Source organism: Drosophila takahashii, chromosome 3R (assembly GCF_030179915.1).
Source record: "Drosophila takahashii strain IR98-3 E-12201 chromosome 3R, DtakHiC1v2, whole genome shotgun sequence".
NCBI lineage: Eukaryota > Metazoa > Arthropoda > Insecta > Diptera > Drosophilidae > Drosophila > Drosophila takahashii.
In genome coordinates, this window is record NC_091681.1 from 15729928 (window position 1) to 15745080 (window position 15153).

At 37.1% G+C, this 15153-nt stretch overlaps 1 protein-coding gene across 1 annotated transcript; it reads right to left on the minus strand.

Moving 5' to 3' along the window:
• Positions 1-14311: 14311 nt before the first annotated feature.
• On the minus strand, positions 14312-14972 carry LOC108060182 (keratin-associated protein 19-2). The gene has a single exon (XM_017145760.2). The coding sequence runs from the start codon at positions 14888-14890 to the stop codon at positions 14441-14443; it is 450 nt and encodes a 149-aa protein (XP_017001249.2). The 5' UTR covers positions 14891-14972; the 3' UTR covers positions 14312-14440.
• Positions 14973-15153: the final 181 nt, after the last annotated feature.

The following is a 15153-nucleotide window of genomic DNA, read 5'->3' on the forward strand; positions in this document are numbered from 1 at the left end:
TCTTTAATGGTAAGCCAGACTCCCGTCAGTGATAGGGAATTATTTGCCGCCATTAATTCCTGACGGCTAACAATCGGTGTGCGGTAAAAACTTTACATACAAGCACTATAAAAAGGTCAACATTTATATGAACTACGAACACAATTGATTAACATTGATTAACTTTTTTTTGTAAATGACTATAAAGGTGTCAAAAAGTATGCAACAATTTATTTTGAGTCCGAATTGTCCAATTGATTTATTCCAAAGAACGAATAATTTTGTACTGCATACTTTAAGAGACCTTTTTAAGTGATTTTCGAAACCTATCATTTTCTGTGCTACTTCGATTTTGTATATTTATTGCGAGGGTAACCTAAAAAATATTATTTTACTTCTCCATTTACGTAAGGCTTTGAAAGATAAATTTTGCTTATTTTATTAATTAAATTTAATTAATTAATTTAATTGATATTAATAAATTTTTGGCGTCACGCCTTTCACTAAAGAAAGTAACAAATTTAATATAACTGTCTGACAAATCAAAACATTGAAGTTGGACCCCAAAGCCATTTTTCGAATGAAAACGGAATGCAAAAATAATCTTGAAATGCATCTGGCAAAATGCATTCGATTTCATTTTGATAAAAGTTCGGGCTCGGCACTGTGACCCGTTGCAAATACTAATCATGGAATTACCAGAATATTTCTGAGTGGATCAAGCTGGCAGTCATTTCATGCTTTGGAATTTTCGCAAAGACTTCGGATCTCATTTTCGTTCCCATTCTCGTACCCGTCCTTGTCCATGACAAGCCAAAGTTATCAATTTTTTCAGCTGCTCTCTTTGGCCACGGTTCATCAAACATCTCTGCAGACACTTCTTGGCATTTGGAAATTGATTTAAAAAACTTTTTTAATTAATTATGATAATGTCGTAGTGAGCGAGTTCGGTGCGGTGCCCCAGGGTGCCACGCCCCTTATTCCGCCAACGCCCCTTATTCCGATATTCATTTGACGCATTGCCATTGCCCCGCTGCGTCTGTCGAGTATTTCTGACTTATTTTATTGCTGCAAATGATGTTCGAGTTGAGTATTTCTTTTCCCCGTACCGCCCTTTCTTTTTTTTTTCCTTGTATCATCGGAATGTTTGAGTTTTCACATTTCAATTTCTGGAATTTTCCCCATCAACTTTGGATGAATCTGCCTGTGCCCTGGGTACGTCTACGTGTGTGGGTGGGCGAGTGCTCAAGTTAAAATTAACAGAAAATTGTGGAAACTGGGGGGAGACAGGATTGGGCCTGCAAATAAGTTTTGTATTAATGAAATTGCAAATATGTAAAACTTTTATACATGTTTCTTTATAAACTGACAAACTAATAGACTGAGTTTTGGCATGTTGTGTCACTGGGTCGGAGTCGTTGTCCTGCCACCATGGCTCTCCCTTTGGTCCTTTTTCGGAGACCTGGTCTCCTATAGTAGTAGTAGGTCTTCATGTGTGTGTGTGTGTGTGTGCAAATATCCTGGCAACTTTCTGCTGCAAAGTTTGAAAATGTATTTCAATGCATAGAAATGAATCTAATTTGTAAAATTTCATACAACAGTTGAAAAGTTATAAACGCGCAGGCACTTGCACTCGGCACACGGCTAGGATTCAGGATCCCAAAAGCCCCCTCCCCTCCCTCCATCCTTTTAGCAATCCCGGTTGCACTGCCTTTTCCTTTTCCTTATCCCTGCCCTGCCCAGTTTCCCATTTTCCCGGCCTGTTTGTGTGAAAACGTCGACAACTTGGCATGCAGATTGCAAACTTTCGAATAGCATCAGCGGCTGAGGCAGCAGCGCAAACCAAGAAAGGAAAAAAGTAAAATGCTGAGCAGATTTAAGTGGTGCTTTGTTATGCATAAATAAAATGCTTGGCAAGAAATAAGCAGGCTGGCTGACTGGCAGGGAAAAAAAATATTAAGAAAAACAACTAGTACAAGCCAAAACATATTTTCAGTTTATTTAAAATAAATTTTACATTACTTAGCTCCCAACTAAAAAGCTGCAAACATGGGTCATGCCGAGGCACACGCCTACAATCGCCCCTTATGCACAGCGAGAAATATTATAGGAATATTCGTTGTTGTCATGGGAAATAATTGGCAGGCCAATTTATAACTTTTAAAAGTTCAAATTTAATGATAGCTGCAGGCTTGAAGAAAGTCATTTTTCAGGAGCTTTTATTAAACAAATTAAATAAAAGGCTGAAGGCTACGACAAATATTTCAATTGAATTTTTTTTTCACATTTAAAAATGATTAAAACGGCTTAGTGATTTTTTACAGTTTTACTTTAGAACTTAAGCGTAGATTTATATAAAATCTTGTGTTTGGTTTTGAAATTGTTGATGCTTTTTTTTTTTCTTTGCCTGAAATTGTTTGCCAACAGTAAGCATAGACATTTGGACAGTGCTAAAACTTACTTTGAAGTTTTACGAAACGGTCAAATAAATTGTTGTCATAATTTATTAAATAAATGATAAATGCTATTTTCGTGGCTTGAAATCATCAACCATTTGCAGTTTTGAAAAATGTTTTATGGCCTATTTTGGAATACTAAAAATATATTTATTTGTAAAGAGAACGAGAGCGTGTGAAGGCCACAACTTTTTGGCCGTGTGTGTTTCTGAGTCTTTCTGAGAGACTGGCCTGTGAAACTGGCTCTGGTTCTCTGGTTCTGGCACTAGGCGCAGTCTACGGCAAGCAGCCAAAGACAATTTTGTTGGCACTAATTGAATGTAAATACAATTTTGCTTTGCTGTCAAGTCTTGTGTCTAGGCGACGTCGCAACGCTGACGATGAAGACGATGAGGATGGGGATGGGAATGGGGACGAGATGTTGTTGGCGTTGCTCTATGACGACGTTGGCAATAAAACGAAACGAGCTGATTGTATGCTACAAACAACTGGTGCAGCTGCTGCCAGGACAGCCGAGACTGCCAGGACTGGCAGGACTCCTCCGATCCACCCAGCCAGTCCAGCCTCAGCCTCCATCTTCAGTCCGCACTCCTGCTGAAGTGTCGTTGTAACGTTTGGCACACAGATCAAGTGCAATGCAACGTGCAAAGTTGCAAAAAGCGCAAAAATCAACAGTATAAAATCTTTTATTTAGTGTCATCATCATCAACGCTCCTGCTCCCATCCTTTTCTCCACTCCGCTCCTTTCGCCTTCATTCTTTTGCTCTGCTCAATTTTCAGAACATCCCGACGACCCGCATCTCCAAGTTTTGGTGCACAAAATGTCATTTGCCGTTTTGAATTGATATTTACTTAAAATTTAATTACGAAATTTGTAAACATAAGCTGGCAGTTGTACGTATATATTTTACATGCTTGGCTTTCCCGAAAAAGGGAAGGATGAAAATCCCGGGGGGGTTTTTGGCACAACTCACGAGTTTATGCGGCCAATCAGGGCCAAAAACTCCATTAATAACATTAAGCCCGACTCTCAATTCAATTAAAATACATTTGTTTTAAATTGCTTACAAATTGTTTGCATTCAGGCGGTATTTTTTGTTACACGGTAATTGAATTACTTTTTGCCAGGACAATGTCCAGCCGCAGTTCGGATCAAGGATCAAAGTCAGCGCAGCACAGCTGGCTGAAAAATCGATTTAGTTTGTTGACCTTTTACGCTTTATAGAAGTATAACAAGGTGTTTGTGTTGTGGCAATATTGTGTATCTTATCGGATTTATGTAAATGGTTTAATATGTAATATTTATCGTTCTAAAGGTTGTATGTAAAATGAGAATTTATTTCGTTGTCAAAGGGCATTTATTTTTAAAGTTATTCGCATATTATTAACAGGGGCAATTAATAAAATTAGCCCTTTAAATACCAATCGTTGGCCAGAAATTTGTTATTAAAAGTTGGCTTATTTGCATTAACTGCATGGTAAGGTTAATAAGCATTTACTTCATTTTAAATTATTAAATCTATAAGTCATAATTTATTATTTTCATTTAGTTTCTTTTCTTATTCTCCTTTAGTAAATTTTGTAGCTCCTTTTTTAACAACATTAACAATAACACATTATTAATAACAACAAGTAAAATTAACAGTCCTTTTAATTGCTTATTTATGCATTATGTAAATCTCTAATGTTGTGTTAAAACATTTTGAAATATAATTGCCTATGAAAGCCACATTTTAAATGACATGTCTATCAATATTCTAATTAAATAACCAAAATGCAATGGAATAGCTTAACATGCGACTGACGTTTGAAATAAATATCGTAATTAACTTTTTCTGTTTGTTTTTATTCCGAAAATTAGTTTGCATCCCAGAAATACTGTAATTGATTTAAATAAACACATGTTTGTTAATTAAATATAAAGCCACCAGCTGGGTAAGGGTAATGGTAATGTGACTTTTATTTGTTTGAGTTACATTAATTAAACGAATAGTTTTTATGACTTTCAGTTTGCTGTGCTGCTGTTTTGCCGCGAGACTTAAAGCTCATCTCCGCATTTTGCCTGTCTGCAAAGTCTTCTGCATGCTGGCGACAGGTTGTTGGTTAATTAATTCATTTATGCACATTAAGCGGTCGTGCTGGTTGTAAGTGTTCATTAGCATTTTCGCTATTTGCATCTATTCGAATGCAATTTTCGCGTTTGTGGTAATGACATTCGCAGACGCGCTCTGGTTTTTCCTATTATCGGCGCCCAAATGTATGCTACATTTTCATCCGGAGATTCTCAAGCAAATTGTCCGGTATTTTGCGCGTGTGAGTATTAGTGCACAGAGAAAAAATATTAATTGTGTAATCTATTAAATTATTCATGTTGCGATACGTCGATACGTCGACTTCAAAAATTTCATTGCATTCCTGAACTTTTAAATGTCAAATTATTGTCTTAAAGTATGCAAAAATATATTTTTAACCCAAAAGTCATATCAATTTATTAATGAAGACGAATATTCTTTATTCACTGCATACTTTTCGACACCTATTTTGACACTTAAAATGTATTGCAAAAACTCCGCTATTTTTGAACGATTACTGGGATTATTTGATTTTTAAAACTGGTTTCTTAGTTCTTCATTAAATAAATTTTTTTTCTTATTCTGCGAGTTCTACTCTTTGAATTACATATTTGTCTTAGTCCCATTTAATATTGGCTTATCATCCAATCAGATAAATTAATCCTGCTAGTTTTTTTTAACTGAGAAAAAATATTGTATTTAATGTGAATTTTTTGTTTTTTTTTTTCTCAGTGCATGAGTGTGTGTTTGATGTTTCTGTGAGTACGCGATTATGCGATTGTGTTGGTGGTCCACTGGCCCGTGCCGCCTGTCTCGGAACAAATCAAATCATCATCAAATCATGCCAAAATCGAGTTAATTCATCTCCACAGTTCATTGCGCACTAACAAATGAGAGGGAGACGGCTAGCTACGCGTGCGAAAGAGACGGAACGAGAACCAATGGAAAGAGACGAGGCGAGAGAGCTTATGCACTCGAAATACGCATTTCAATGCGGTTTTTCGGCATTTTGTCTAACGCAAAATATAAATGCATTTTGTCACTGAATGGTCCCAAAATGGGACTGGGAATGGGAGGCTTTCTGAATGCCGCTGCACTATGGGGAATTTGACCACTTTTTTTGGCCAAAACCCATTTTTTTAAAGTCGTTAAACTAAAATTGTGTTTTCTAGAATACTTTAACAGAAGACCAATCTTCAATGTTACGTTTCAGGAATTTCAATAGAGGCCGCCTCTGCTAACTTACAGCTGTTAGATCAGCTGCTGTATGTTGCATTTTCACGCCTCAGAAATTTGACGCAATGCTGAGACTATTTAATTGCTAAAAATAAGAGTCTTAAAGCAATTTAAGTGGAGTTTTTTGAATTAATTCAAGGGATGGTAGTGTGCACTAAGTATTTGTGCGATTAAACAATCTAAATTAATCGTGGTTTTCTTTTAATCGATTGTTTTTGTGACCGGTCTAACATGAATATTTTTAAAGAAAACCAATTTTTAAATAGAGATACAAAGCGAGTCCAGCGGAGTCCATCCATCAAACCTTTGGGAATTAAAGATTAAGGAATTCTCTTTAAAATGAATGTAGTCAGAAAATCCACTTTTTTCGATTCTTGGAGAAATTTAGTTTTTTAGATCATAACCTCAAATTTTGCAAATGCCCCTTTGTTTGCACTGTGGAAGAAAGATATCAATAGACATACATTTGAAATGTCTTCTAAAGTAATGCAAAAACAATTATCGCTACCATTTGACAATAAAAACGGACTTAAGAGGTTGTAAAAAGAAAAATAAAGCTATAACTGTATCAAAAAATGAAAGAAATTGCATGTAAACTCAGAGAATTTTCGGTTCTATGAAACTAAAAGAAATATTCTTCCGATTTTAACAAAAATTTTTATGTGGTTTTAATATTGTATTAAAACGGTACTTATCAAGTTTTATGCATTTATCTCTAAAAATAGCAAAGTTGATCTGATCATTCCTATGGCAGCTATATGATATAGTTGTCTGATCCGAAAGATATTCATGCAGAATATGCGTTGTGATTAATAATAACGATTGCTAAAGTTTTACTTTAATATCTTTAAAATTGAGGGAGTTATTAATATTGGCCAAAAAAAGTGGTCAAATTCCCCATAGTGCGCTGGTGGTTAGTGGTGGGTGGTGATGGGTGGTGGTGTATAAAAATGCTCGACCGGCAAACAACGCTGCGTATAAGCGATGCTTGATTGCGTTTCCGGTTTATGAAATTTGTGGTGCGCTATGCAATAATTTCTCGTGGCTTATGTGACGTCAGCCACTGATGGAATGCCTAAGTGCGTGTGTTTGAGTGAGTGTTAATATTTTGTCGATTGGCGATGGCAATATTTTGTCATTTGCGAAAGCCATTATGAATTTATTTATTATTTTGCCGAATGCTCTGTGAGCTGTTGATTGCGTTTATTTCCCGCACCGTTTACCCCCCTTTTTTCGCTCTGTGTTTGTGTCGGTGTGTGTGTGTTCCGTGTGATTTTCAATTCGTTTTCGGCGTACGTGTGTTTTTAGCATTTTGCGTTAGCATCTGGCAAATTAAAGTGCAGGCAAGCAGAAATTCAATCTCTCGTTTGATTCTCCCTATCCCTCTCCCTCTGCCAGTCGCTTTTAAACTCGCCGTCTCGCTCTTTGTGCCAACTTTAAATGCGGCAAAAGTCCCTTTTTTAGCCGTCTCTCTGTCTGATTTAAATTACGAAAAGCGCACGTTTTATTGTTTGTTTCAATTGCCTGCTGACGAGCCATGGATTCAGAAATATAGCCAAAGAACCACTTGGCAAAAAAAGGTTATTCAATATGTTTTTCTTTTCAATATACTTTTAAAATTAATTACAATCAACTAATTAAACTTTTTACTTTTATCTCACATAAAAAGTAGTTGTGGATAATAATTTCTTAAATTCCGATGCTCTTTGATTTTTGAAAGATTATATTATGGCCATTAAATTATAAACTAAAGATTATATTAATGGAATTGGTAATATTTGGATGAAAATTGTTGTAATATTTACTCACAACTTTCGTAAAGCTGTTAAAAAGTATTTAATGCATTGGACATAGCGATTTGAAATATATATTAGCATATTTTCAAAATCTCTACGGATTTTTTTTTTTTTATGTTCATTTATTTATTTATTTATTTATAATTACTTCTCAGCCAAATTCTAAATATATAAATGCATAATTTCCGATTTAAAAACCATTTTGTAACTAAAACTATTAAAATTTTCTTCTGTGTAGATTGAGCAGGACGAGCGTAATCAGCAAATGTGCCAAACGTCCTCCAGCTTCGCCAAACCAAAAAAGGTAGGGAAAACCAAATTAGTTTAATTTGTACGAAATCAAGCAAACGTATGAGAAGAAAAGGCAAAGGCAAAGGCAAAGGAAAGCTGAAGCCAAATGACAAGGAGAATGGAGGAACGGCTAAAACTGTCTTCAGACAAAATTCTATTTAGCATTTGCAAGGACTCTGGGCAGCGAAATGAACTTGGGCTAATTACTCAATGCAAATTAAAATTCATGTCAAGCAGATTGGATTATCCTCACGCAACATTTAATGTCGCACTTAGCAAATGGCCAACACAGCGAAAAGGTGAACGGATAGCGAAGTCAAGGGCGTGAAAATGCTACACGAGGGGCGGGGAAAATGGGGGAAACGGCAGAATGAGGATGTGATGAGGAAAGGCCCAAGGAGCCACGGACCGCTTCAGAGAGCAACAAAGAAAAATCTCTTTTGAAATGCTAATGTAAAAATTCTTTAAAGAAAATTACGCAATACATTATTTTGGTTTATTTTGCATTAAAAGTCAATTTAGTGTTAAGGTCCAGGGCAGGGAAAAAATACAGAACACAAAAAAAGGGCATCCCGAAAAAACAAATGCCGGGGAGATAACAAAAAAAAGAGGGAAAAAGGAGCTGCAGAGCGTAAAGCGCGCAACAGGATTGGGTCCTGCCAATCGGATGGACAACGGAGCATCCAGCAGCCAGGACATTCGTCGCCGTTGGGATGACAACGCAACTTGGAGCCGTCGAACCCTCGGCTTTTTACTTTGCATTTTAAGTTGGACCCGCACCCGCGCAAAAGGACACGGACCAAATCCTTCACACATTCCTCGCCGGACGGCCAGGTGGCAAAGTGGGCGTCTTCGGTTGCTACCTTACTTTTTACCTTCATCGGAAAATATTACAATTTTCCATTGATAAAACTTCGGTATTTTTCCTTCCAGCAATTTTAGTTTGAGCGATGCAGTAAACGGTGCATATAAATACTTAAGTGTTTTAAAGTGACAAAGGAAAGTTTTTTAAAAAATATAATCTATAACGGCATGATTGTTTTTGGAAGAATAAAAACTTAAAAAACTTTTTTATTATATTTACGTCGATTTTTAAGGACTCCCATTTCTGAGCTCAAAATATTACAATAAATTATTACACGGTTTTTACATTATTAAATGTAAATTGTTTTCAAACCATTTACGTTTACATCTACGGTAGGTAGTGTTTATGCAACAGTAAACCATTTTTTTATATTATAAGTAACTTCACTAACTTCTCAAATTGATCAAAATATAACAGAATATTGTCCTATCTAAAGTACATTATTAAAATTAATAAATTTAATTTGTTATTTTCTTGCAATATTGATTAACAAATATTTTCCATTTGCACTTGATACTTTTTAGAAGCCCCCTAAATGATTCAAAAATCCTCCAGTTCCCTTTAGTGAAATGAGATTATAAGCTTTCCGCATTTAACTTAACAATATGCAACAAAAGCCATTATTATGGCTGCCTTCCACTTAGCCGCGCGCTTTTTTTCCAGCATTTTCGCCGCGGCTTTCCCCCATTGTGAGATTGCGAGCCGGGCGGTCGGTCCTTTTTCGTCGAGTGTCCTGCGTGGGACTTTCACCATCGCCATTGCCGCGGCACGCTGCCTCTGCTCTTTATCTATTAAAACGCCTTCCAATTTGCATATTTCTGCAGCTGTAACAGCTGTCAACGCTGGACGCGACGCAGGACTTATTGTCGAAGGGATCGGGGATTGGGGAAGTTGTGCTGGCTCCTCTTAAGATAATGTTCGCCGGCCAGCGGACCCGCCGCCGCCTGATGTCTGGGGCAATGGAGTGAGCAAATTAAAGCCCCGGTCTGGAAACGCAAATCGGAAAGGGCTCCGGCTCCCAATTCGAGGGATACATTCTGAAACGGGCACACAGCAATGTGTTGATGTCCCCGTAATCACACACTGAACTCTCAGCATTTTCGTTCGCCGGGAAACTTTGAATAGAAATGGGATTACAAAAGAAAATGTCCTTAAGTTAGACATAAATAAATCAATAAATAAAATTTACTGCTTATTTCAATTGGGTTTATAATATTGTAATATATTTTGTTCATATTGTAATATATATACACAATAAAACCTTAATAACAACATATTTATTTTCACTGCAATATTTACAAATCAGTTTAATTCACTTACTAAACAATTTAAAAGTTCATAAAATTTCTCGGATAAATTTGTAAAATATTTAATTCAATGTTTCACGTTTAAGAATTTGTTAATTTCATAAATTTATTATTTCTTTCAGCTTAAAAATAATTTTAATTAAAAAAATAAATGTTTTAAATTTCAATTGTTTTTTCCAAAATAGAGAATTGATCACAGGGTATTATAAGGTCCACTCCTTAAAATGTTTGTTGTCCAGCGTACTTTGTATCGTTTTATTCGGTTTTATGCCATTTTATTTCGTTTCTTTTGCTCGCTTGTAACGCTGTCACATTACCTACATCAAGTGTCACTTTAAAACGCATTTTTCTTTCACTTTCACCCCGCTCGGGTCTCATTTTGAAGTGTTGCTCAAAGCTGTCGCCACTTTGCTTTATCTAAAGACCGTTTCGCCCCCCAATTTCCTTTCAGTTCCAGCCTGTCCGATTTCGTCCCTCTGGTGGTCCCTGCTCGTGTTTGTAAACAATTCGAGGCACATTAAGTTCCAATTAAGTAACATTCCAGGCAAATCAGAGGCCCGGCCTCTGGCATTTGTTTATGCTGTTGTTGGCTCTGTTGTGCGGGGACAGCAGCAGCAGCAACAGCAGATTGCTTTGTTAATATTAATTTGTCATTAGTTTGGCTTACGAGCCGTCTCGTTTAAAATGCATTGATAGGCCAAGTGGCTTTTATCACAGCTACGGCTGCGAGCTGTGTACATAGCCACTGGTTTTGTCCTTCGGTCGGTCCGTTGGTCGTCTTGCCTTCAGATAGCTGATAAGTTTAATGCGCTTTAAACTGTTTGGCTAGAAGCTTGCGGCCAGCTTCGAGATGGGGCCCAAATCCCCCCTTTAGGCCATGGGCAGCAGGGTCCTTTTGAAAACTAGGCACAACTGTTGCTCCGGCCACTTTGCTGATGAAAGAGTGCGAAGGATTTCGGTTGCGGCCCAACCGCAGCCTCACCTGCACCCGACTCAGGTTCCCATCCCTTTCCATTGACTTCCACACTCAAAAAAAGAATAAACAAATCTCTTGACCCTAATTTAAAATTTTATATTTTTTTTTAAATATTTGATGTTTTTATTATTTGTTATTAGTAAAAACTTTTTACAAAATATACTGTGTTATAAGAGTATTTAATTTGAGTTGAAGCGCGTTTACTTTAAACATACATACATAATATCAAAAAACCTTCTCCTCTTTGTCATTATTTAGGTCACATTTTCATACCCCAGGCAATATGTACAATCTGAAAATGTTTTAAAATCAATATAATATTCTAAACAAATATTCTATGTGTAGTACAAAATCGTCTACAAAATATATATTTAGTAGCTAGACCAATATTAACTATAATAATGTATATATAAAATGTATATTTATTGAAATTAGAAAATTAAACATTTTTTTTTGTTATAAAATGATTTTCTATAAATATTTTCACTTTTGTGTCTATTTAGGTTTCATCAGTTATATTTGCTTCAAAATTTCTCAGTGCAGCCTTTGCCTTATCTGGTCATCGGTTGAGGACCTTAGTGTCCTTTTCTTAGGTTGCCACTTTGATGGACAGATCTTGAAGCACAAGCCATAGAGATTTCATTTTCCGCACCAAGTCCTTTTCGCTGGACTAGATCTCTCTTTCTGTGGCTGTGGCTGTGCTTTTGGCCGGCCATCATCTTCTTTTATTTTTATTTTCATCTGCTTTTTTTTACGCTTCAACACGGACTATATATGTATTTTTATATAAACACTGGCACACACAGCACTCAAAGGCTTCGGCCTCAAGTGTCGACGTTTTTTATTTCACGCTACTTTGAGCTGATACACATGCAAATACACACACATTGCGGGGGCCACAAAGCGTAAAAATGTATAAAGCTTATGCCAACTGGCAACCCGTTCGGCCCACTGCCTTTAGTCAGTCAGTCAGTTTAGTTTAGCATACATACTACATACCATTCCCCCTACCTCCCCCCACACCGACCAAACTACGCATAAAAACCAAAATATATATACATAGATATGTTTTCAATTCAAACAGCCACGGCAACCGCACCATCTGGCTCTCTGAATAGAGCTAAAGAGTGGAATATGGCTAAAAAGGAAGGTGTTATCTGATTGCCATTTTAAACACAGCGCCCGCTGCAGCGATTTCGAGTGCAATTGGTAAAGCACTGGCCAAATCAAAAGCGAAGCCCACTGAAAGGCGAGTCGAGCGCATAAAAAGCAGCAGGAGATTCAGGATTCAATGAATGGCTCGGCGGTTCCAGTGTTTTCATAGTTTCCAGAGGCGCCACATAACACCCACCCCCGCCCCCCGGCGAGTGCCCACAGAGACATTAAAAGATAATCGGCACCAAGTAGAAGCGCAATCAGAGTCCCCGAAGAGGATGAAAGACCAGCGGACACATTTCGTATTTGTCAACGGATTGTCAAAGCCAAGTTGTCAAACGATGAGATTTCTTTAAGACCTGGGTACATAAGCTAGATCATCCGATTTGGAATATTAGGAGTATGCTAAGGTTTAAATTCAGTATTGTAGGTATAATACTACTAATATCCTTATCTTATGAAAGCTTAAGCTCCTATTTATTTTGATTTTATGAACTTTACTCTATTCGTATTAAATTTATTGGATTTTTCGGTTTCGGGTAAGTAACTAAATTCTCTAAATTAAATATATATTTTCCACAATTTATTGATTTATAATAAAAAAAGATTAACTTCCTAAGTTTAAAACTGTTCTTATATCTTACTATTATTATTTTACTTTCAATTTATTGATTTATAATAAAAATTATTTAATTTTCTAAGTTTCTAACTGTTTTACTGTTTATTTTTTTTTTTTACTTTATTAACATAAAAAATATAAATTTTTTGTTTATTATTTTATATTTAAAAATGTTGTAATATTATCAAATTAAAAGTTTGTGTACTGCCATTAGCAGCACGATAATATTTGCCAGTCAAGAAGTCATTAGGAGAAATTGATTAATAATTTACATTCAATTACAACAATTATGAAGTCAACCAAGAAGACTAAACGGCACAATTAGTTGACGACAGGTCGCTGTGAATTATTAAAGATTCCCACCACACAGGACATGCAAATACTGATGACTTTATTGGCCGACTGCAGCTCGTGTCGCTTTTCGTTCCCGTTTAATTGAAATAATAATTCATGCTCACGTAGCTCGTTAGGGCATCGGACATTTCCCCCTTTTTCTTGGTCTGTGTTGCTCTGTCTGTCTGTTGCTTGTTTTTCTGTTTGCGTACGCTTTTCCGACCGAACTCGTGTGTGTGTGTTTGCCTACACTGAACGAAACGGACTGCGTTGGAAGGGCAACGGGGCGTATGTGCAACGCAAGTCGTTTAAAAGTCACACACTAATTAAACGGCACTCGGACACTTCGCTCGACCGACTTGTGAGTGTATGGTGGGTGTGTGGTATCCCATGGCATAGTGCTTACACTATCGGCAATTAAAATCTAAAAAGAAGCCAGCTCTTCCTGTCTGCGGAGGCGAAAACCCCTATCCGATGATGTCCACAAAGCTGTCAGCTATTTGCTTAAGCTTCTCCCCTTTATAAAAGTAAATGATTGAGCTCCGGTTAGCGCCGAGCAGAGCTGTTCAAATAATGCTGCGGTACACCACGCTAGATTTTAATGAATGAAAGCGATAATCGCTTTCAATTGCACAGCATTGGGACGCTTCAAACGAGCGCTGGACACTGGGCAAATAAACACCGATATCGTGGGGCCATCAAAGTGAGACATTTGTTTTGACTACAACGATTTATATGACATTTTACAGAGAGTTTTTATCTTTAACCAAAGTCTGGGATCCAAAACGAGGCAAGCCCTAAAAAATTATATTTAACTTTAAAAAATACTAATAAATAAATACTTTTATATCAGTTATAAAAACTTATTATTTCTGTTAAATAAATATTAAAAATATTCTGAATATGTGAAGATAATTACTATTGTTAGGAGCATAAAATTCGTTTTAAATTTTAATGCAAACCCTAAAAATTATATATAACGTCTAAAACTAACAATCAAAATAAATGTCACCCCTATTAACCTATTTTTCCTGTTGATTATATAATAAATATATTCGGAATATGTCAAGATAATTAAAATTGCTCCGCTTTAGGTTTTTATCTGATATTTTATTTATTTCAATCTGTAAAACAAATTTTGGGCTGAAAAGATGGTATTTTTTATTCACATTTTTCAGCCTGCTTAACCACAATCACATTACTATGTCAAATAGCCGGCCGAGGGATCATTAGGTAATTCCAGCTTAGTTTACCACACAGCTAAACCTCCCAACAAATTTGAATAAATTTTTTAAGTCAAGTTTTGTCCAAGGGTTTTTCGTTTATCGTATTGGTTTTTTATTTCGTATAGCCACTTAAGCGAATGGGGAAAATGGACTAACGCCATAGATGCCGCCGGCGGTGGCACCAAAGCCGCCAATGGCCGGATATCCAATATTATAGCCACCGCCATAACCATAAGGACGACCATAATATCCGCCCGCCAGTCCCAAGCCGCTGGAGCCGTACAGATTGCCGTAAGGATAAACCGAAGAGCGTATGCCGGCGTAGCTTCCATAGCCCCCGTATCCTCCTCCGTAGCCCCCGTACCCTCCATAGCCTGTTCCATAGCCTCCGCCGTAGACTCCTCCTCCATAGCCTCCGCCCAATCCCAATCCCAAATAGGGATTGAGAATTTGGCGACTCAGTCGCTCGCCCCTTTCGCTATCCTCCTCCGCTTTTCCGGACTCATTTTGCTGCAGCGGTTGGCCAACTGTTGCGGCGATTAGCAGCGCATATAATCCAAATAAAAACCAGCTACGCATTATCCTTATGGCTCCTTGAACTCCTGGTCGCTTGACTTTATCGGTGTGGCTTTATGATTGCTCCGCGTACTCCCTTTGCCGTTTGCTCTGGCTAACTGTGACCTGGCCAACTCGCGTCCGGTGTCTTTATAGGCTAGAACTTTGGGCATAAAATGGAAACTTTTGTTTCGCGATTTCCCTTGCTTGAACTTCATCTGTTTGTTTTGCGGCCGCCGCTTGTTAGCAAAAATTAGATGCTAATGTAAATGCCATAAAACAAACTA

Excerpts from the sequence above, each read along its gene's own strand:
- LOC108060182 (XM_017145760.2), bottom strand. The coding sequence starts at position 14,890 with ATGCGTAGCTGGTTTTTATTTGGATTATATGCGCTGCTAATCGCCGCA.